We start from the raw sequence: 24692 nt of genomic DNA on the forward strand, positions 1-24692 counted from the left end.
TCATTATTTTAATGTGTTTCGATTCCTTCTCTGCTGGTTTTTTGTTGGATTCTTGAACATATCTACATTCTATCAGTTTCTGATCAGAAATAAATGCTTGTCATTCATACTAGATTCCTTTAATATTTCAAACAGTTTGTGTTGTTGTACTTTCTGAAGTGCTTTCTCGAAATCAATAAAGCATCTGGCATCGTCATTGAGCTTTTTGTCCAAACTTGTATAGAGAATGATTATTCTCGTGTGCCAGGTCAGCTTCTTAAAACTAAACATTGCAAATATTTTCCTAAGTTTTCTATACATGCGAGAGTACATACCGCTATGTAGGTACTTGTGTTCTTCTTAAGAATGGATGTGGAAACCAGGCAGTCTACAGGTAATTTACTAGTTTTATAAATTTTATTGAGTATACAAGAGTTTGAGCTGATCTTCAAATAGTTTTAGTATTTCATCATTTACATTATCAAGTTTACCTACTTTATTGTGCTTGAGTCATCTTCTTACATGTATTATGAAAATTATTTTTGATTTTGAACATACAAGAACTTAGTTTCTTGGAATAATCCTTCCGTATTGCCTCCATGTTTCAAATTCACTATTGAACTATTTCTTCGAGAACTGTTTTATCATATTACTGCCTTGATTACAATTGTCCTACTTTTATTCTAGGGATGACTTTTCTATATATTTTTTTCGATACTTTTCCTTGTTTTTAGTTTACTGTCTGCTAGCGAACTACAGACATCTTGGATATTGTTCCATTTCACCCACTGCGGTTGTATTTGCTGCATTCATATCCTTGACTGTGCCAATGTATGTTTCTTAATGAGATCCTCATTGAATTTTTCCCATGTGGTCTTATCTTTTAACTTCTGGTCATTTTTGTGCTTTTACTTTACAGAATTTTTTCATGCATAGCTTAAACCAGCTCAGCAAAATATTATGGTCTGAAAGTAGTTTTTTATTTCCAGTTTAATATTATTATTATACGCTATTATCAACTATTTCTTTGCCCATTTTAGCGTTAAGCTCTTCCAGCAAGACGTTGACTTCTTGTTTTTTGGTACTTTACCAAGTTGGAGCGTATGTATAAATAATATTTATGTTGCAATAATTGTGAATAGGCCATATCTAGCCGATATACCAATAAAGCCAAGTACATAGCTCTTAACTTATTTATTGGTTAATATAGCTACGCTGTCCTTGTTTTTTGTAGTTGTATCTCCACAGTAATATACTGTGTGATTATCTAGATGACAATTTGATCACACGAAATTTTTGGATCTTCAAGTCAATGTCCATTCTGAACGTGTCTAGTGGTAACTTACGATTTTCTTTAAATTCCCCGAATCAGTCATGGCCCTGTGAGCTGCTTGCAACCTGTGAATACTTCTTGCAACGTTTGAAAAGTTTAATACAATACTTGAGTTGCTGTTCATTTAAACACATCTTCAAACATATCGAAAAATAGCCAAAACGCAAAACTCGTTGAACAAAACAGCTATAACTTCGCAAAAACGAAAGCGCTCAAGAAAACAACAGAGCTTGGAGTGAGCCACAGTAAACAATGCTACTAACCGCACTGCGCTTCGTTGAGGCGTTGCCACGCGATTCAAAATATCCTGGAACATAATGAACAGTCCTCGAACAATAAATTGATTCAAAGCACATTAGAGTTTTATAAACAGAGATAGATACATTCTTACGTAGTGTCTCAAGCCTCTTAGTATTATTCATAAATAGAATTTACTATTTTATTTTTATACGTACTATATTTATGTTAGTTATCTGTATCACCTGACTCTATAAGGAAATTTCTCAATACAAACTTTAAGATTTGAATAAAATTCTAATATAAAGAGACACGCTATTAAAATAAATCATCTATAATTGGTTAAAAAACGTTAAACAGAAGTATAGTCGATGCGTAATTCGGTTGAAAAAGTTGAGCAAAACTAAAGCTACTGTAAGAAGAAGAGTGGACAATTAACATGTAAACACGTCAAAACAAAAAATACTGACATTAGACATAGTACCTAACTAATTTTAAGCACAGATACATTTAGGCGATGAAACGAAGCACTAAACGTAACAATTTTTCGCAGCAAGATGAATCGCTGTGAAACTTTTTGCATTCGATTCGAAAAAATGTCAGGAAAGTTTGTGAACACAATTCATGGTGGTAAAATTACATTTTATGCGTACAAAAATGCATTTCCAAAGTGCAGTGTTTATAATGAGAGTAACATAAAACTACAGGAGACAAGGTCTCCCTTGGGTACCAGGTAGCTCGAGGACCATCGTCGTTATCATATTTAAATTCAGCGACTTCAAAAACCCAAGAGTTATGACTGTCGACTGATTTAGAATGAAATTAATAAACTCCAGGAGATGATCTCCACTCTAGGCACCAGGTAGCTCAAGGACCATCACCGTTATCATATTCGTGTTCAGCGATCTCGAAAACCCCTGAGTAATAAAATTGAACTCATTTTTGTCGATATTCTCTGAGTTGCAAATTTTTCAATTTCTATATCTTTGGAAATGCATTTGCCTTATGCAAAAAATGCAATTTTCATTTTACCACCATGAATTTTGTTCACTAACTTTCCTGGCCCTTTTCCGAATCAAATGCAAAAAGTTTCACAGTGATTTATCTTGCTGCGGAAAATTGATAGGTTTAGTGCTTTTTAGTGATTCATTTCTTAGCCTAGGTGGTATAAGATTGACTGGGATAAAGTGTGGCCCCATCTGTTCTCTTGTTTCTTGAGAGTTGTTTGTTATTCTGGTATTGTTCCAGGATGAAGGTCTTCCAAGTTGGATGGTGGTTAGGGCGTGAACTCTATTTTTAAGACTTCCTTGTTGTTATTTTTCTATGGCTTTTCTTATTATCGTTGTTTTATAGTGTGGGATTGCTGCGAGTTTTTTTTACAGGAGTTGCCATATGTAAAAATAATGCAGATGATATAAGCTTATTTTTCAAGCTCAGGCGTATTCGAATAACTATAGTCTAGCAAACAATAGTAAAATTAGTCATCCAAAATCACGCGTCGTGACTGTCGAAAATAGTTAAAATCACGTGTCAATCCTGAATTTACGGAAATTTTTAATTCGAACCTTGGCGGCATATAAGAAAATGTTTTCTTGATCACTTTACATTGTAACAATAAAGTATTATATTTCTTCTTTTAATAATAAAAATAATACATTAGATCTAGTTTATAAAATAAGTTTTCATGAATCATATTGTTACAAATACAGTTCTCCACGCAATTGATCCTACGTATTCGGCAGTAAACAATACGAAAAGCAATTATCAAGATTCGAAATTTATTTCTGAGAAAAATTTAATTCTTCTAAGTGTTAAAAAGACCGAGTTAGTCTATTTAATAGCGGAATTAATAATTGTTACTTACATTATGTTGAAATGGGTTTATATAGCAAAATAAAGACACAACAGATTAATCAACAGCTGAATTAGCAGCTAAATCAACGATTGCTGCAAAGACGTAATGAAGCAAATACTTTCATTTTACAAACGTTCATAAAAAACTGAAAATTCCGCCAAAACAAGAACTGAAATATAGAATAAACGTTTGATATTTATAGAATAAAACTTGCATGGTATGGAACAGAAATGATAACACACCCAAACAAAAGAAAAAAATTTGGTGCTTAAGAACTAACGAATTTTAAATATTTTTGATGTTCTGATTTCAAACAGTCTTCTTTTTCATAGTAGTTTTTTTTTGCAATCGATTGTATAATTTTAACTTCGCTCGAAAAGATATACAGCACCTGGAAATCACCAGACGAACTAACAGTAAATATGATAGATCATGTTACCTATTGTAGACTCAAGACACCAATCGAATATAATAAACGTCCTCGCCAAAAGAAGAGCAAATGCGGATTCTGATCACTACCGGGTCGAAAGTAGAGTAAGGACTAGAATTTTTAACATAAAAAAGGAAATATGTTCTAAACATGAACGATACAATGTAAAAGGACAAACCAAAATTGAGAATATAAACAAAATATTAACATCAAACTAGAAAATGGATTAAAGCGTAAAAACATAAATGAAGACATGGAAGTGTGCAGAAACACCATGAAAGAAGCAGCTGAAGAATTACAAGTCATGGAAGGTAAACAAAGAAGAACAAGAGCGGATAACTGGTTTGACGAATGTCAGATTATGACAGAAACAGAAAACAAAGCATATTTACTAATGGAACAGGGGCACAAAACCCGACAAGCAGAGCAGGAATATAAATAACTACGAAAAGAAGAAAAGAAGGAAGAGAAAATGTGAACAAAGAATTTCAAGAACTACAAGAACTAAGTAAGCCAACAGAGACAAGAAAATTTTACCAGAAACTGAACAAAAGCAGAAAAGAATTCAAACAAAAGATGTGAAAAGATAAGGAGGTTAATATATTGACAGAACAGTAAAACTAAGAAGATAAACAGAACATTTCAAGAAAAAGCTTGAGGAAGACGCACCTTGATATACCATTAAACCAAGCAAACAGAGAAAAGGGACACTATTTTTTTAGCTTCAAGAATTAACTGTTTGCGAGACCTTTTCAAATTTATATTCTCCCTGCTAGTACTAGCTTCCTCCATTTTTATCAAATTAAACAATATTTAGCAAAAGAAATATATCGTTAAACGCACAGGCACCTGTATGCTTCTAACACACAATGTACTTATAACTCTGAGAAAACTAAATATACACTGACTATATAAGCATCCTTTCTCTGCTACTCACACGCTTATTGGTTAATGTCACAGCGGCAGCTAAACGATACGATATACGTTAGTGATCACGCGCGTGACTCATTTCATTTTTTGTTTGCTGGACTATATAAAATTATAAAAATGGTAAATTTTCAAGTGACATTTAATAAGGTTTATTTTTGAGGAATAATAGACCGAAATGTTTTATAAGGAATGGAGAGGTTGAAGGAAAAAAGGAACTAGGAATAAGAAAATTACGTTTTTTTGCACAGCATAGGATAAGACTAAACTTTTACAGTATAATAATTGTGGTAAATATATATTCCCATATGTCAATATTATTGTGTGTGGATTAGTAAGATTTATATACAATAATTACATAAAATCTGCAAATTTTAACCGAATTACGTGCGAACTGTACAAATGTTTATTAAAAAACTAATGAATGTCATATTTTAGCCTTTTCTACTAATTTAAAAATAGTTATACTTAATTTGTATCGAGAAATAAGGCTGCTTACAGTAATTCAAGAAACATGTCAAAATATGAAATAGAGAGATAGAATATGTACGTGCCGTAGGATCTGGTGGGGTGTAAGTTGCATGCTGAGGCATGCAATAGCGAGACACAGAAGGGTGCTTGGCTTCACGGCCACCAGGGGTGCCTGGAGCGGGCGCTACTGGCTGAGCATTTGTATTTGCGCCCGCTGAGGCTGCTTGACTTGACGGTTGCCGGTCTGCCTTGCGCAGTTGCTACATACACATACAGAATAACACATAACAATAAGTACATATCATACCGCATATAAAAAATACGCAAGCAATCGAAGAATTACAATATATATTCAGATTTAGATCATACATATATCAAACTTTTAACTTGGACTAATATTTTTAAAAAATATAATATCAAACTTACTCAGTTTTTGAATTGGATCGCTCAGATTTTGCTACGTCGAGCTTTCGACGCCCTCTCTAGAGTCTTAATCGATACTTTTGGGATTTCAGTATCCTTTACTTCCCAGTTCCCAGATTACCTTACTAGTACACTCTTCCCTGTTCACTGCACTTCTTCTTCTGTGTCGTCTCCCAATCAGTAGTTGGATATCATCATCACTATTTTTACTCTGAAGAGCTCTATTAAACTGCATTCAAACCAGTCCCCTAAAAATTTTTAAACCATGACACTCTTCTTTTTTCCACACTCCTTCCTTCTCTTATCTTTCCCTGTATTATCAATATTAGCATTTCATATCGCTGTCCCCTCAATATGTGTCCCAGATATTGCAACTTTCTTATTTTTACTGTGTTTATGATTTTGTATTTTTGCCCATTTCTCGCAGTACTTCTTGTGATCCGTGTTCGTTTTCTTCTGTGTCCCTGCTATTCTAAGCATCTTTTTATAACACCACATTTCAAATGACTGTAGCTTATTTATGTGTTTTTGCTTCAGTGTCCAGCTTTCAAGTCCATATTGTAGTATCGAAAAAACGTAACATCTCAGAACTCTTACTCTCAGTTCTAGTCTATCGCAGAAAATTGTTTTTATTTTGATGTCTTTTTTATGTATTTTTTCTGTTGTTTGATCCTTATTTTCTGAAATCCAGCTTCTTTGGTATCTATTTGTATTTTTCAACTCTTTCTATTGGTACATCTCCCAAATGTATCATCATCATCATCATTTCATCTTCGCTTGTCCACTGCTGGACATAGATCTCCCTCATAATTTTCCATCTGTTTCGATCTTGTGCCTCTTGCATCCAATTCCTATGGCAACGTTTTAGATCGTCAGTCCAACGTGATGGTGGACGACCTTGCTTCGGTAGGCATCATCTCTTGGTCTTTATTCCAGTATCCGCTTTGTCCATCTGCTATCTGTCATTCAAGTCACGTGACCTGCCCGGTTTCATTTCATTGTTGCAATTTTCTCTACAGCATCAGCCACTCGTAGCTCGTCGTAGCTGGCGGTTTGGGATCTTGTCTCGTATTGAAACACCTAACACAGCACGCTCCATCGCCCTGTGAGCCTCACTGATTTTTTACTGTTCTCCTTTTCCCAAATGTATGTTTGTTTGTATATTTGTTTCCTTTGTTATTATCATATATATTTAGTCTTATATATATATATATATATATATATATATATATATATATATATATATATATATATATATATATATATATTCATTTTTAGTGCATATTTTTCACAGAAACTGCTTATGCGGTTTGGTATTATTTTGGTATTGAAGTTATTGAGCAGAGCTTGCTACAATCACGGTGTCATCTGCATATCTTATGTTGTTAATGGTTCTTCAGTTACTTATTATTCCTTCAGTTTCAGATAGAAATGCTTCTTCCAAAATTAATTCACTATATACATTGAATAGTAATGAATACATTCCTGCCTAACTCCTCTCCTGATTTCAATTTCTGAACTGGTTTGGTTATCTATTACAATTTGAACTCATTGATTCCAGTAAAAGTTTGTTATTATTCACAACTTCCTTTTGTCTATGTTTTTTCTCTTTGGAGTTTGGACTAATTTTTTATGTATAAACGTAACAAACATGCACATTTATATCCATACATCTTGAGCTATCACATTAAACGCACAAAACGCCTGTCTGGTTCCAAGTCCGTCTGAACTCATACTGACTATCATATATTCCTCTTTCCAGTTTTTTTATTTATACGACCATATATTAGTTTCAAAAATAATTTAAGAAAATAATTTATTAACGATATTGTTCTGTATTCACTGCAGTCTTTACAGTTTATATTTCCTACTATAATATCTAAGGTTTCATCATTGATGCATTTGAAGCTTTCTACTGAGATTTGGTCTGGACCATTTGCTTTGCCATATTTGCTGTTTTTTAATGCCATTTTAATTTTCTTTTATAATATCTGTAAAATCACACCATCTGTTAATTAACACTAAAGAGTACTAGTGAAATAATGTGGAGACTCATCTGCGACTGTGACCTTGGAAGTCTGATAAAGTCTGACAGTTTTCACCTGAAGAAGTCACTAAATTGTGACGAAATATTAAGACATAAAGTTTTATTTCCTACAGATCGATTGCTGATACTATAAAACAATATTTAACACAGTTCGGTCGAAAATAATTTGATATATATATATATATATATATATATATATATATATATATATATATATATATATATATATATGATAATACCAGAACACCTAGTAGAACGCTTAGAGGATCTTTAGTGGGACGCCGGCCAGTAAGAAGACCAAGGAAGAGTTGGAGAGTTGGAGAGTTGGAGAGTTGGAGAGTTGGATAGGTGTAGTGGAACCGATGCTAACGAGATATTGAGAGTGGATAACTGGAGGAGAGTAGCCAAAGACCGGAGTGGGTGGAGGCGGATGTTAAGGACTTGGGTAGAGCCATAGGAGACTTTGCTACTTTTGTTCCCTAACTTGTTAAATGTTGCAATCTCTAATTATTCCTAATTAATCCCATGAGTTTGAAGCGGGCCAAAGAATAAATTCGAGAACATGAGCTTTACCGATTTCCCTGTCACTTCCTGCTATATTAGGGTTACTAGCTTACACTGCTCCTATAAATTTAAAGTTGTCTATCCTTAAAGTTGTGTGCATATATAGATTCAAATCTATCAAATTTATAATGTTTTGGCATTTTTAAAAAAATATGGGTGCTAGATATGAACCCTTTCCTTATTTCATACCTATAGGTGATATTGTAAGTACACCCATTATTAAACACCCATATGTATATGTGCCACTATGAAAATTATTTTTAACAAAAGTTCTATCAGGACAAAACATAGAAACAATGGAAAACCATATCCACTGCTGGAGCGGAGTTAATAAAGAATGTAGAGCAAAGGCAGGAGTGGGAATACTAATCAAAAATAAGTGGAAGAACAGGGTTAGAACATGGAAACCAATCAACGAGAGAATAATTAGAATGCCTACAGACATATACGGTAAAGAGACAGTGATACTCGGAGTATATGCACCAACAGACGATTCCTCGAGACTAGAAAAAAACATTTTACGGAACAACTTCAACATCAAATAGGGCTAATTAAGAAGAACGTGGAGATAATTATAACAGGAGACCTTAAAGAGGATGAACAAACTGATAACGGAGAACGTTTGATTGAATTATGCAAAACTAAACAACCTAAAAATCACCAACGGATTCTTTAGACATAAAAATATACGTGAAGTGTGCAACAATAATTATTAGATTATAAGATGAACAATTGGCCATACCTAGGATAGTAAAGTAGCAGGGTTAGGTTAAATACAAAATGGAAGTCAATCATTGGATTAGGTGATTTGTTCCTCTAAGAAATAAAAAAGATGTTCTATAATGTTCTCTAATAATACGCAAAATGATTACTTATCTATACATGGAGTAGAAGTTTGAACCACCTTGTAAGAATTTACCCTAATGAATTATATAAATTACCCAGCAGATATCTTATATTTTATCTTATATTAATTTCCTTTTTAATTAACACATAAAGAATATTAAGATAAATTTTAGTGTCAAAGATACATTTAAAAAGGTAAAAAGTTTGATATTTTTTTATCTACAACTCATTATAGGAGTTTGTCTTGATGAAAACTGTGTTTGTTTTTTTATCTTTGTGCTTTATATTTACATTTCAAGGTGTACTGTTACGGAATTTTATTGATGACAGTACAATCCTTTACAATTTTATTTTTTATTGTTACATTTAACTTTCTATTGTTACTATCTGTTTTAATAATTGTGCTGATAATGCTTTTGTTACATCTTAAAGCGTTAGTATGGTTACACTGAAATATATACAATATGTATAAGGAATAAGTCTAAAATATTGTTTTTCTTGACCATATTGGATTAGACAATTACATTTTACAACAAAGATAAGAAGCGCATAATAAGTTAAAAATATTGTAATTCTTCGTCTCCTTGATTTTTCTCAATTTCACAAATAATGATTTTATATTTTAATGTATACATTATTTTAGAATATGAGAAAATATACAAATACAAATGCAGGAAGGAGTATTGGATAGGAGGATTATTATAACACATAATACTGAGGTAAACATAGAGTTAACAGTTTTATGGAAAGAAACATTTTAGATTTAAACTTAAAAGACATATAGAAAACAAAACACATAATTGGTAAACTAAAAATAAAGGAAAAATTTCATTGAAAGTAGATATTTTTGACATTACTCTGGTAAATAATTTCTACAGGTAACTATAATGCATTGCCAATACTAGTATTTAAATATACTCTAAATGAGTTTTTTAAAAAGTATATTAAAACCATTATAATCAAATATTTAAAAAATACTAGCAATTGATAAATTTTTATGAATCAGTGAGTATAGATAATCATTTTAAAGTTTAATATAAATTTTACAGGGTCTAATAGAGTTTTTTGAACTCTTTATAACGGTTTCAATGCTTAATAAATTTAAATACAGAATTTTATTATGACCTTTGAAATTTAACAAAAAATTTCCTTTAGAAAAAGAAATATCATAAACTTTGTTGTAAGTATTGACAGAATTTTAGCTCAGACAAATCAGCAAAAGTAACCTGTTCGAGATTCTGACCCGGCCAGGTTTTTAAGTATTATAGGTCTCTAGGTCAGAAATCTATATCTTTCCTGCAGTGCATTAGATGGTAGTTTTTAATTATTAACAAATACAGGCCTTAAAAAGCACACTTCTACTGTTTTTAGTCCAGAAGCTTGGGATGGGGGTTAAGTATGTACTTTTATATTCCCTCGGTACCTTATTATATTTTTTGGTGCGTAGATTCGATTTTTGGAGGGCATCAGGTTGAAAACCAGTCAGATAATTTCTTAATAATAATTTAATTGTTTAAATAGTTGTATCCCCTAAACTATTAGAGATGTTCAATTTTACCAAACTGAAAATTGTTCTTTTTAAAAAAGTGAACAAAATGGAGTTTCTTAAACTTTGATCCGATTATTAGAACCAGAGTTATAACAAATTTCGGAAAAAACAATTGCAAAATAGGCATTCGATGGGGCTTTTCCAAGTATAACTCAGCATTCATACTTGCGATTAACTTTAAAAACCCCCTCATTTTAAAGGTAATTGTTTTAGCTTTTACATTTACCAAAACATTTACCGAAGCCTAAAATATTAAGTTTGAGTTGTTCTATAACTTTCATTAGCCAGATTTTTAAATTTTATAGCTTAATTTTGATTAAATCTCTTATAAACAAATTAATTAGGAACTTTTTAGTGAAATTTCTAATGTTTAATTGTTATACCTTTTTTATTAACAAAGATAAATTAATTTTTCAAAGTTTTTTTTAAAGATGAAACAATTACCTTTAAAATAAGGGGCTTTGACAGTTAATCGCAAGTACGAATGCTAAGTTATATTTGGAAGCCCCATCGAATGCCTATTTTGCAATTGTTTTTCACGAAATTTGTTATAACTCCGGTTCTAACAATTGAATCAAAGTTTATCAAATGCCATTATGTTCATTTTTCAAAAGGAACAATTTTTATTTTAGTATAAGTAAAATACCTCTAATAGTTTAGAGGATACAATCATTTAAACAATTAAATTGTTAATAGCAAATGATCTGCAGGGTTTTTCGTCTGGTAGCCTCGAAAAATCGAAATCTACGCACCAAAAAGCATAAAAAACGTCAAGGTATCAAGGGGAAATAAAAGTGAATACTTAACCCCTCCCTGACTCCCAGACTATTTCTCTTGTCAGTGAAAAGTAAAGAATTTAAAATAAAATTTAAGGCAACGGTTTTGTAATTTTTAATAAGTAACAAAAATTACAATAGTAGGAGATACTCGAGTATACAGCGCAGCAAGTTGTCGTTCCATCGTTTTCGTGGTCTTCCTACTGATTCTTTTCCTATTGGGGACCATCTCTTGTCGTCTTTACTACTCTCATTGTTGTTATTCGGGTTACATCTCTACTGTGTTTTTAGCATTATTTTGTTCTCTCTGTATCAGGCCGTTTCTTTAAGTTTCTGCCGCGTATGTCATTATTGGTCTGATAACTGTTTTGTAAATTCTGCCTTTCATTTTTTTCCCGATATTTTTATTTTTCCATATTGTTTATTTCAGGCAACCTGTGGCTCTATTTGCTCTATTCACTTCATCTTCCACTTATGTTTCGAGCTTTCAGTGGTTAGATAGTGTGACGTCTAAATATTTTAAATTCCACCACTTGTTCTATTATATGACCTTCCAGTCCCCATTAACTTCTCAGTAAATTTGCAGTTATAACCACGTATTTTGTCTTTTTTTGAAGAAATTGACATGTTAAATTGTCTGACTAATGCAGCATACGTTGTAAATCATCTTCACTTTGAAAAAGTATTGCGTCGTCTGAATAGCAGATTATTTTAATTCCTTTTTCTCCCGTTTGGTATCCTTTTTGTGGTTCTTCTTTTTTTTATTATTTCATCCACGATCAAGTTGAGCAATAGAGCAATAGAGCAAACCATAGACCTGCCGGTTTATTTATAAATAAAGCGTCGGTGCGTGATCTTCCCGACCTAAAACCTTGTTGTTTTTCTGCTAGTGTTATAATTTCATTCAGTTTATTTGTCATCACTTTGGTTGTTAATTTTAGTGTTGTGTTTAATAAATTATTTCCTCTGTAATTTTCCGGGACGATTTGTCTCCATTTTAAAGAGAAGTATTAGGATGCTTGATCTCTATTCTGTGGTATTCTAATTTGTTCTATTATTTTTTGGATTAGTTTTAATAGTTGTTTGGTGATATCTGCTCCTCAGTACTTAAGGAGTTCATTCGCTATTCTGTTCTCTCCTGGTGATTTTCTATTTTGTAATTTCCTTAATGCTTCCTTTACCTTTTTCTCCTCAATATTTATTTCTCCGTTTGTCGTCACTTCTGGTGTTGGTGGTTCATGATCGTCACATTTAGAAAATAGGGATCGAAAGTAGTCTGTCCATGTTTCCTTCTGAATATGTTTTGTTTTTATTAGTTCTTTCTTTTTTCTTCTTTGTCCTCTGATCATTCTCAATGTTTCTTTTTTGTGTTCCGTAGAAGTTGTCTTCCATCTGTTTTGAGTAGCTCTGTCAGTGTTCCCTTTTATTTGTCTGAGTATAGTATTCGTTTTATTTTTGATTCGTTTATAGTGATATGTCGTGTTGTGTTTGTTTTGTTCTGTATTGTAAAAATGCTTTTTTTTCTTTACATTTTGTCTTTACTTCCTCCCTCAACCGTAGGATTTTCTTTTTTGATATGTTACTGTTTATTACTTTCCTTGCTTTAAATAATTCTGTTGCTGCACTAATTATTTGGATGTATTAGTAAGGCTACACCTTCTTTGGTCATGTTTTCTTTTGCTGCTCTACTGTAGATTAGTATGTATTCCTCTAATTTTGATTGTCATTTTCCTTTATTTTTTGCTTCCTCTAGATCGAAAATTTCTATTTGTTTTTCTTTCAGCACTTGGGTTATTTCTTGGTCCCTTGAATTGAGTGATCTGGTATTCCATGTAGTAATTCCTATCTGGGCTTTGGATATTTTTCGAATATGCTTATTTCTTGTCGTGGTCGTCTTTATAGTATCAATCATGTTCCAAGGCTGTACATTGTTTCTTTGAGCAGTATTCGTTTTTTTTCTTTGAGCAGTCCGTGAGAGTGTGTTGGAAACTCGGAGGCAATGGATTTCATGTCGTCACGAGAATTTGGACTTTCACAAACCATAACTTGGCGAATCATGCATTACGACTTGGGCCTGCACATGTAAAAAAATTAAATAACCTATCAACTGAAGGTAAATGACCGTAGACAACGACGTGTGTTCGCTGAAGGGGCTTTAGAGCAGTTTAAAATTGATGAAAAAAGATCTTGGGCGGTTTAACTCATTTTTGGACCCAAAAGAGTCACTGTTTGGTGTGAATTTTGGGCTGGTGAGGTCCTCGGTCCATATTTCTTTAAGAACAACGCTGGGCAGGCGATTACCCTCAGCAGCGAGCGTTTTAGGTCGATGATTACCAACTTTATTTGGCCTTAATTGGATGATATACACCAAAGTAGTTTCAACAAGACGGCGCTACGTGCCACATTTGATATTCTTCACAAGCGATTTAAGGGCATGGTCAGTTATGAAATTTTTACCCATGATGACTCATCACATGGTGCAACTTTTCACGCAGTACCAAGGTTACAGGGTGAGTTTTACATTATTTATTAAAGATTAGGAACTCTGACATATTGTACAGTTGTCTAAGCAATAAATAAGTATATCAACATTCAGAAAACGTTTTTTTCTAAAGATTTTTATATGAATTATAAGACCGTTTTCTTGAATTTTGTTTTAAATTGTAGGTAAAACTCTTTACTTGCACAGAAATACTTAAGAATTATTGATTACCTGTGTAGACCCTCAATAAACAATAACGGATTCAACACAATAAATGGCACCGAATTATGAAATTACACGTGAACTATGTATGTTACATTGGGATTATTTATCATTGTCATATAAAAATTGATCTAGTATTAAAATCGTCTTAAAAAAATGGTTGAAATATTAAAAATAAGGTTAAAAATTAGAACAGTATTTCAGCTCATATGAAATTGACGGATACAGGTTGAGTTTGAGTTTGAAAAAAAGAAAAATATCAACAAAAGTTTAATAAAAGGGTAATGTTAGCAATTGTTGAGAAATTTAGTCATATGAGTAGAGTTTTATATCGACGCAAATGACCTTTTGGTAATGAATATTTTTTATCAGCAATAATCAAAGAAGCATTATTGACCAGATCATAAAAAGAAGCTGACAGAGCACTGGGTAAAAACTGAATCTCAGCGAAACGTTTACACTTTAACTGTTCAAATCAATTCGTGGTTATCTTTATCACATTTAAATTGGAGAATTACTAAATATTGCAGACAAACGTACAGTGTAAGTTTATTTTGGATAATTACTATTTAAATGGGAATAAGCCACAATTAAAGGTTAAAGTACGTTTATTGACGTTTCAATTTCCACTTCGAAAATCGTTCCCAAAATACAAACATCACTAATGTTTGTATTTTGAGAAGGATTTCCGAAGTGGAAATTGAAACGTCAATAAACGTACTTTAACCTTTAATTGTGGCTTATTCCCATTTAAATAGTAATTACTTTAAAATGCCACAAGAAACTAGCTTCAGAACTTTATTTTGGATGATCGAACACAATACTCACAATAGACTAGTTACCATTTAATGTGTTGTGCCTGAACATGTGATTATTTGTTGAAGTAGCCCGCTGATATGAATTTTAAACTATACACACAGTATAGGTAGTGACTATTAATATTATTATTTTTTAGAGGTAAAACTTAAATTTAAAAATGGTTTTCTCAACGTCTTCATTAAATTATTAGTACATATTCTGTTTTTACTATTTAAACTATTCAGTCTACTATCAACATTTTTTATGTAGGTATAATTTTAAATATCGTTTACGATAGAGAGGCTAAAAATGTAATAAAATATCTATTATAAAATACCTTGGATATAAAATTAAATAGACACAAAAACAGTTTTTAATATTATTACAGTGATTTGTTGGTTTTAGTAACATATTATTAGTTAGAGTATCTTACTCTAAAAATATACATTTTTACATTATTACAACTTTAGGCATTACTGCAACTATTTAGAGATACAGATGACAAAATATTTATTTTAGTATCTTCACACAATCTACACTGATTGGTTGTACTTCGTCTTTGTCTATTAGATCTATTCTGAAGTATCTGTAATATATTTCGCAATGTGGTCTTGCTTTCGTCAATACGGATTTCTGATATTCTTCCCACTCTAATATACTTATGGGGTTTAATCTTCCTGTTCCTTTGTGATCTTTTCTGAGGTTTTCTATAAATTTCCATGCTTCAGATACTCGAGTTTCATCCATATATCTGTTTTTCTTTACCTTTTTTGTTCCACGTTTCGTTTTTTATGTTTGTCACAGTTTTCTTAACTTCCATCTTCCAGTAAGTGTATGGTCTCTGAATTTTGTGAATTTTGTGTTTGTAGCCAGATTCTACACTACAGGTCTTCTTTTTGTATTTACAACTCTCTTATTTCTTGTGACCACCACTCCGGATCTTGACTTCACACATTTTCTTTATACCCTATGGCTTATTGTGCTGTATTATATATACGAGGTTTTTTAAAAAAAACCCGGGATTTTTAATTGTCAATTGTCAAAAAAATTGATTATGTTGGCATACATGCTCCTAAAGTATAAAAAAATGCAGCTTTATTCATTATTTACCTTTCTGTGGCAGCTTCTAAGGTTCGACGGTTTTTATTCTCGGCGAGTCTCATTTATTCAAAAAAATGGATCAAAGAATTTATATATTAAATTTTGCCTAAAAATGAAATAAAGTGTAACAAAGTATGTGAAATGTTAACAAAGGCCTATGGTAAATAAGCTATAAAAAAAATAAGTATTTACAAGTGGTATAAGCGTTTCGAATATGGTCGTGAAGACGTTGAAGATGATGAACACCCCGGACGCCCCATAATCAAGAACCGATGAAAACGTAAAAAAAAGTGACAGAAATGGTTATGAACGACTGCCAAATCATAATCAGAGAAGTCGCTGATTGAGTTGGCATATCAATTGGCTCATGCCATGCCATTTTTTCAAACGTTTTAGGTATGAAACTCGTGTCAGCAAAATTTGTTCCAAAATTGTTGAATTTTGAACAAAAACAGCGGCGAATGGAAGTTGATCAGGAGCAGGAGTTACTAAATGACGTAAACGACGACCCAGATTTATTCAAAAGGGTAATAACAGGTGACGAAACTGAGTTTATGGATATGACGTCGAAATTAAGGTTCAATTGTCCCATTGGAGGCATTCTGATTCGCCAAGATCAAAAAAGGCTCGACAAATGCGGTCGAACGTAAAAGTTGTGATCACTATGTTCATTGTTTTTAATGGCATAGTGGACTATGAATTTTTGCCACGAGATCAACTTTTCAATTAAACGTACTGCCTACGGTCAATGCCTTTTCAGTGAATCAATCCGAAAAAAAGACCAAATTTATAGAAAAACAACTCATGGCTTTTGCATCACGATAATGCACCAGCTCACGCTTCATTGCTTGTTCGTAAATTTTTGGCCAAAACCATACTGTAATGATATGCCAGCCTCCATATTCGCCAGACATGGTTCCGTGTGACTTTTTTCTATTTCCAAAAATAAAGAAAACTTTAAAGGGCCGTCGTTTCACAATTATACATGACATTAAAAGCGCATCGCTGATAGATTTAAAGGCTACCCCAAAGATCGAGTTTGAGAAGGTTTTCAAAGATTGGCAGAGGCGTTGGCACAAGCGCATAATATCTGATGGGGACTACTTTGAAGGAGACAACATTAATGTAGACCAATAAATAAATATTAAAAAAAAAATGAAAATTCCGGGTATTTTTGAACACACCTCGTATAGTATTTTATTTGACAGTATAGTTCTTCCGCTGTCGTGTTTTCTTTTCTAATATTTTGTAGTTTTGTATCCAGTCTAAGTTTGTACAAAAATTGGGTAGAACCATGTTTTAGACTATCCAAATTATATTTGTTTGAGATTCTTATTTCCGGGGATTGTTTGTAACCATATATTATAAATGTTTAAAGATATAGTAAAGCTTACTTACTCCAATTCGAATAGTGTTGCCCAAGCGATGCCCAGAGAGCTGGCGAACTCTGGGTATTCTAGCCTTAGCACGGTATCGATGCTACTACCGTGCTTGTATTGTTTCTTCACAATTCGTGATTATAAAACAGATATGGTTACAAAAACATAAGAAGACTCAGAAATGAATAAATCTTCTGGTTGCAGAAATAAAAATATCAAGGGAATAAACAGAGAGGCAACCTACGTCGTAAACTCTGTGTCTGTCCTAAATAGGTCTTAATGTCTATCTCAGGACAGTAAGGCAGCTTCTTGTAGCTATGAAAAGGTTTTGGATTTTGAAAATTTTGTTGATAGAAGAGCACAGGTATAACCGTAAAAGTAAAAGGTCTATCGGGTGTGATCGAAAAGTCTACATGTAATAGATCTGTCGCAGCCTTAAGGACTTATAACTAGTTCATGGAATATGTACAATAAGTCAAGTTGCCGTAGTACGACTGGTGTACAACAGACAGCTTCCAGAATAAAAAAAGCGGTAAGTACTTAAATAGACCTACCGCTGTATAAGATTCTGCTGATTTTAAATCGTCGCCCATCCTATCTTTTCAGACAAACTGACCATGTGAAACACCTTTAGAGTAGCTTAGAACGGTCAATTTAAAATTGAAAAAAATTTATTATTTCTGTGCCTGAAGTATGAGGTAAAATACGCAAAAATAAACAGGCGCCAGATAATTTTTTATCAAAACAATAGTAACTGTCACGCGTGTCTGTAAAAACCTACTGTTTGAGCATTGAAAAAATCGAATTAATGGGTCATCCGTCATACAGTCCGGATATGGCACCAAATGATTCTTTTTGTTCACGATCACCAAGACCAAATGTGAATAGGGATTTTTATCGGCACAAATGCCAATGATACATTTAAACATGGAATGTCTCAAGTGGAATGAAAAAAATCTTTAACAAGTAGTCCGAAGGCCTGGACAGAGTTGAGTTGAAGATATATATTGCAGGTATAAATAGAAGAGATAAAAGTAACTGATTTTCTTATTCATCTTCTTAAAGTGGCATACTGAATTTTGAGTGAAGACATCTCCTCTGCATATAAAGAAAAAATTAAATCAAAATCTGAAATAGAACATATTAGTACGTATCATATATTCATGTATATAAAATGCTTTTTTTACATCACGTAATCGATTATTAAAAACTGTTTTCGTTTCTTATTATACAGAAGTTCACATACCGATAAACTTTGTTGAAAGTTTCAGACTATATCCTGTAGAAATTTTTTACCTACATATTACAAATGGAAAATTTGACAAGTATTTGATATCCATTAAATATATCCTTTGTTACCTCTGCATAATGCTCCTCGTTTTGTTGCAGTAAATCCACACAAAGTTCTGCCAAGTGAATTAAATCGTCGAGTTTCTTATTTGGTGATACTAAAGTATCCCCACGTAAATCTTCTGAAATACCCAAAGACAGACAATTTAATAAAAGATAAACAACAAAACCAACAAAAAAAGTAAAGTTTTAAATGTTATTTTTAAAATTAAATAAAGTAGTTGTATTATTTTTTCCATTTTACGTTTTACATGTTGTGTAATGGACTCTCTTCGCCTAGTAAAAACGGACTTCTCCAACTATTTGTTATCGCTAAATTATGTTGTTCGCCTCAACATTTTACTATAGAGAGAAATTAATACAACGGCAGTATAGAAGCTTGGATTCAAAATAATTCTCACATGGTATTTTACTTCTCAGATAGGTAAAAATTATCAAAAATTATTTTGCGAAGACTTATCATCAATAAGAAAAGACGAAACACAACAAGAAACAAGACGAGAAATAAAAAGCCGAAATACTGGCAAACAAAAATCAAATAAGAACTAGATAGATTAAATATTTTTAAGATATACTAACAATAAATATTAGGAAAGGAAGTTATTTTGTAGATAAAAAAAATTATTGGGACTTCTTTGAGTTAAATGCTTAGACGATGAGTTGGCAACGTCCTATCTCTTGAATAACAAAAAAAAATGTAGTCTACAAGCTACACGTTCGACCACGTATTTACAGTCAAATAATAATAGAAAAATATCAACAAGGAATGGGAAAAATCCCAAGGGAAAAATTATGGACAATAGACAAGAGAATACTTGTAGATTCAAAACTCTTAGTCCACGATTTTTTTTACCTCTAAATTTTTTTTATATGCTCAATTTGCTTGAAATTTTGACAGCAGTTAAAAAATAGCTGGCAGATGAAAATCTACGCTATGCCAATATGTGCTTTTTCTTTGGGAATGGTTACCATCCCAACTCAGGGGTGGAAATATGGTAATCGCTAGAATAGTGAATTTTAAGACAAAAATATTCCTTTGAGGTTTTTCGAAAAGTCAATATTTTTGGAAGTTATTTGTGACTAAAAGTTCACAAATTACACACCAAAAGAGTATGTTTTGAGCTATTTTCTACCACTTTAAAAATTTCAAGAAAATCCATCCCCAGAAAAAGAATTCTGAGTAGAAAACCGTCTTATTCTGGAATATCTAGAATTTAACGAAAAATTAAAAACAAATTTATGTTTATCGAAACTACAAGTTCACTGTAAGAAACGTGACAAGCAAAAATAAAATCGAGAAATAATAATGGAAGATCAAGAGAAGCAAAGGATAGAACAGTTGATATCATTGCAGAAAGAAGAAGAAAGACATGAGCAAGAACATCAGCAATAAATAAAAAAAAATTGAGCAAAACTTACGTTATTGTAATAAATTAATACTATTTATCATTTTGTTATTCTATCCTAAACCACTAATAGACCAAGAACTGAGGCTCAAAATTTTCCTTTTCATGCATATAGAGATGGTTGCATACAAAAAATTTCTTGGCAAGATTATTCCGTCATTACCGTTATAGTCATACATGATATCTAGCAATAAAAGCGCAAAGAACTTAGTTCTTGAGCTGTAAGTAGTACTGAGATAATATATTTATTATAACCTAACCTAATTCCATTATACGTGATTACAAAAGATTGAGTTGATAAGTAATTAGTTTAACACATTCGCGACCAACCGTCACACATGTGTGATGGTGAAGTTTTCGTAAGGACTGCTGACACATATGTGTGACACTGAACTTACGTGATGAAATGTAAAATAATTTTACCACGGTTTATCACGGTGGGTCTAAATTTGGCCACAGTCCACCTAAACAATCCTTCTTTCACACGCTATGGCTGGGTTGTGATTTGGACGTTTAAAAAAAGAAGAAATAACCTGTAAATTTATGGAACGTAAATTTATAGAATGTAAACGTCGAATACGAAAAGTATCGTAATTGTGTATAATTTAGAAAGGTAATATAAAAATGTAACTTATTTATACACCGTGTAATAACTTATTATTTATTTTAGACGTATTAACAATGTCAAAACGACATCTAAGTACAGGAGACCTTCAATTAGAGGCCGAGATGGCTAGTAGGGAAGTTAGTGAGTACAGAAATGCCGAAAATATTGAATATAAATTCGAGGAGGACCATAATGATGAAATGTTTTATTCTAGTGGAAATGAATATTCTCCTTCTCATTCTGGAAGAGAGACTGAGGATACTAGCAATGATGGGGGAGAGTCGAGCAATGACGGCGGTGAGTTGAGTAATGATGAGGGCGAAGCGAATGATGCAAATGAAAATGTGGTACAAGAAAATGATGAGGCGGACTGGCTTGATGTAGAGGAAAATATTGAGATACATCAGTTTACTGAAAAAGAAAATATAAAAGTAGAAATTCATCTTGATGCAACACCTATACAATATTTTTCATTACTATTTGATGAAGAGCTTTTGATAAAAATCGTAGAGTGGACAAATCACAGAGCTGCTTCAAGCAAAGAAAACCCTACTTTAAAAAAATATTCCTTTTTAAGACGCTGGATGGATATCAATATTGACGACTTAAAAAAATTTTTGGGTCTCTGCATATTAATGGGAAACATTAAACTCCCCTCCTTACGTTTATACTGAAGCACAGATCCACTATATCACTTTTCAATATTTGGAAAAACTATGCCCAGATCAAAGTTTGAAGCTATTCTTCAAAATATTTGTTTTTACAAGCCGGAAGACGTAGAAGTTCAAGATCGACTTTACAAAATTAAAAACGTTACGAGTCATATTATAAATAATATCTCTAAAGTTTACTATCCAGGAGAGAACTTAAGTCTTACGAAGCCCTCTTACTGTGGAGAGGGCGGTTAATATTCCGACACTATATATGCCAAAAAAAAACTAATATATATGGAATAAAAATTTAATGAGATTACTAGCTCTGATGGATTTTTACTAAATTTCCTAATCTACAGCGGCAAGGGGACAGTAGTAAATGAAAATGGGCATGCGTTTGAAGTAGTTCACAGACTTGTTACTGAATATTTAGAGAAGGGGCACACTATCTACATGGACAATTATTACAACAGTTATGAGCTTGCCAAGTTTTTACATGAAAAGAAGACCTACGTTTGTGGAACATTAAGAAAAAATAGAAAAAGTAACCCAAAGGGTGTTATTACAAAAAAATTAAAGAAAGGAGAAGTCGTATGGCAAAGAAGAGGTCCAATCATAGTATTAAAATGGAAAGATAAGAGAAATGTAATAATGATTTCATCCAAGCATGGTTCCGAAATGGTTGAAGTTGAAAATCGTAGAGGCCAGAAAAAGTTGAAGCCAGTAATGATTCGTGACTACAATTCCTTTATGTCGGGAATTGATAGAATTGACCAGATGACTTCATATTATGGCACACCACGAAAAACTCTGAGACGGTACAAAGTTTTCTTTCACTTACTAGATATTTGCATGTGGAATGGCAACTGGTTGTTGAATAAAAATAGGAACACGTCAAAGAAAACAAGAATGTCGTACCTTTAGTTTAGAGAGGAAGTGATCAAACATTTACTGGGACAAACAGAACGGCCAAGCAGAAAAAAAGTTGTTGCGGCACACAACTTGAAAAAAGAAAATAAGCGGAAAAGATGTCGACAGTGCAGCGCAACCAAGAAAAGGGCTGTCACCTGGTACACATGCCAGGAATGTAAGGGGAGTGATGGACAGCCCATTGGGTTATGTGTTACACCCTGTTTTGCTGAGTGGCACAGAAAAGACAATTAAACTTATACAATATGTTTTATTTTTTATTGGAAGTAATTTTTAGGTTTGTTAATATTGAATAAATAAATGATTTTTTATAAGTAGTTGCTAAAAATGTTTATGTCACATATTTGTGACACTTGGGTTATGTTCAAATTTTTATTACTATAGACCAGTGTCACATATGTGTGACATTATCCAAAACATTGTTTTTTATAATCCTTGATCAATTATAATACTCCTCCCTAAAAATGGTGGATTTGGCATGTTTCTTTCATGTTTAACCAAAATCAGTTTGACTGGAGAGACCTAAAAATAGGTTAATTAGGAATAGTGTTAATAGGAATTAACACATTCGCGACCATGTGTTAATTCTCAATGAAATTCTCTCGTTAGTTAAACATATTACAGAAGCTCTTTCGCCTAAAGAATAACACCTTTCGATGGTGTTGAACAGTTACAATCTGTCTACAGTTTAGTATAAAAGTCATTAAGTCTTTGTCCCTTCAGTTTCTCTTTATTCTGACACCATAATAGTCTCTTTATTTTTTCACTATTTGCCGCCAACTCAAAAGGCATTGTTCTACTGAGTCTTGGCACTAATTGTAAGTTATTGAGTAATTAGGTGGCTTCAGAATACATATGTTGGTAGAGTCAGGTTTCATGGATCCTGGCAAACTTTTTAACTGCATTGGTAATAATATCCATCTTAAGGTCTCAAGGAGATTCACCATTTGAGACTTTTTTATGAAATCGGTGTACATATCCATTACCTTGGTGTGTAATTTCATAGTTATATATAATATTCGGAGATTCCTAAGAGGAACATACGGATTCCATAAAAAGTCTCCAGTTTTCGCCGTAGGGCTTTGATTTCAAGCCAGAATTTTCCCATTTCTTTTTCTTCGTTCAGTATTGTTCTTTTCCAAGTTGTCTTAGGTCTGTCTACTTTCCGTCTGCCTTGAAGATCCCATTCCAGTGTTGTCCTGGCAGTCATTTGGGGGTCTACGAAGTATGTGGCTCAGCCATCTCCAGTTTCTTCGCCTTATTTGCTTTATGCCATTTTCTTGGTTGGTTTGGTTCCATAAATTTTCATTCAAGATTCGATTAAGCCAAAATATACGAAAGAATTTTCGTGAAGCTCTATTGATGAAAAGTTGTAATTGGTTTACTATGAGTGCTGATATCTTCCACGTATCACAGCCATATCGTCATACAGTTTTTACATTTGTGTTGAAGATTTTTAACTTCGTTTAGTTGGGTAAGTCCTGGATTTCCGACATTACGAGCTTTACTAATTCTTTCCTGTGCATAATTCCACAGCTGTATGCTATATATCCACAATGGTTTGAACACTTACTTATACACTAATAGCTTGTTTTGTAGAGACAGAATGAACTCTCATTCACTTAACCACTACATTTTATTGTACGTTAACTGTAGCTCTTTTTTTCTTCTTAACATAAGCTCTACATCGAAGTTTCTAACATTATGTACCCAAATACCCAAATATTTTACAACAATAACGGCCTTTTTACTGGTATTTTTTACTGTTAAAATGCTAGTATTATCTTCGAAGATTCTTAAATTATAAAATGTTTGTATGACGTCCAAAAATATTGAAGAGCAGGTGGCCTCTCTTGTAATGAATTCTAGTCTATTGGGGATTCTATGTGCCTGGTATACCTTATAGTTTAAGGAAATAAGCAAAAAAAAGTACCCTGTTTGTGACACTGACCCGGCCAAGCAAACGACGGTTGTTTTGAATAGTATGGACCTGTATAACAAGAACCTGCATGAGAGCCTACATGTTTTCTGCAGTCGATTTTTTAGACTTAATTAGTTATTAACAAATTAAGATTAAAATACGGTCAATTTCCGATTTTCCCGCCTATCAGCAAAAAGTGGATCAGTTGAAATCAAGAAAAGACATTTAAGATTTGATTTCACGTATAGTGCCTCTGCATATTCGCTTATACGTATTTCATCCAAGCAAGAATCACCAGAGTGACTAGTATAGAAGCCCTGAATGTGAAATCAAATCATTTCCGACAAAAGAAGTAATAATATAATAACTTCAGTAAAGACGCTACAGCGGAATCTGAGAATAAAAC

General features: G+C 32.7%; 1 protein-coding gene across 7 annotated transcripts in view; it reads right to left on the reverse strand.

Moving 5' to 3' along the window:
• The window catches only part of Cadps (calcium-dependent secretion activator 1), a 204531-nt gene that overhangs the window by 43322 nt on the left and 136517 nt on the right, over positions 1 to 24692 (reverse strand). For 5 of the 7 annotated variants that reach the window (XM_072546787.1, XM_072546786.1, XM_072546785.1 and 2 more), the window contains 2 exons: positions 18779 to 18891; positions 5316 to 5492 (listed from right to left, as the gene is read on the reverse strand). In XM_072546787.1, coding sequence (XP_072402888.1) covers positions 5316 to 5492; positions 18779 to 18891 — 290 coding nt within the window. The remainder of the gene's footprint in view (positions 1 to 5315; positions 5493 to 18778; positions 18892 to 24692) is intronic. The other 2 variants (XM_072546789.1, XM_072546788.1) reach the window with 1 other exon arrangement.

The sequence above is a fragment of the Diabrotica undecimpunctata genome, chromosome 10 (assembly GCF_040954645.1).
Source record: "Diabrotica undecimpunctata isolate CICGRU chromosome 10, icDiaUnde3, whole genome shotgun sequence".
NCBI classification, from domain to species: domain Eukaryota; kingdom Metazoa; phylum Arthropoda; class Insecta; order Coleoptera; family Chrysomelidae; genus Diabrotica; species Diabrotica undecimpunctata.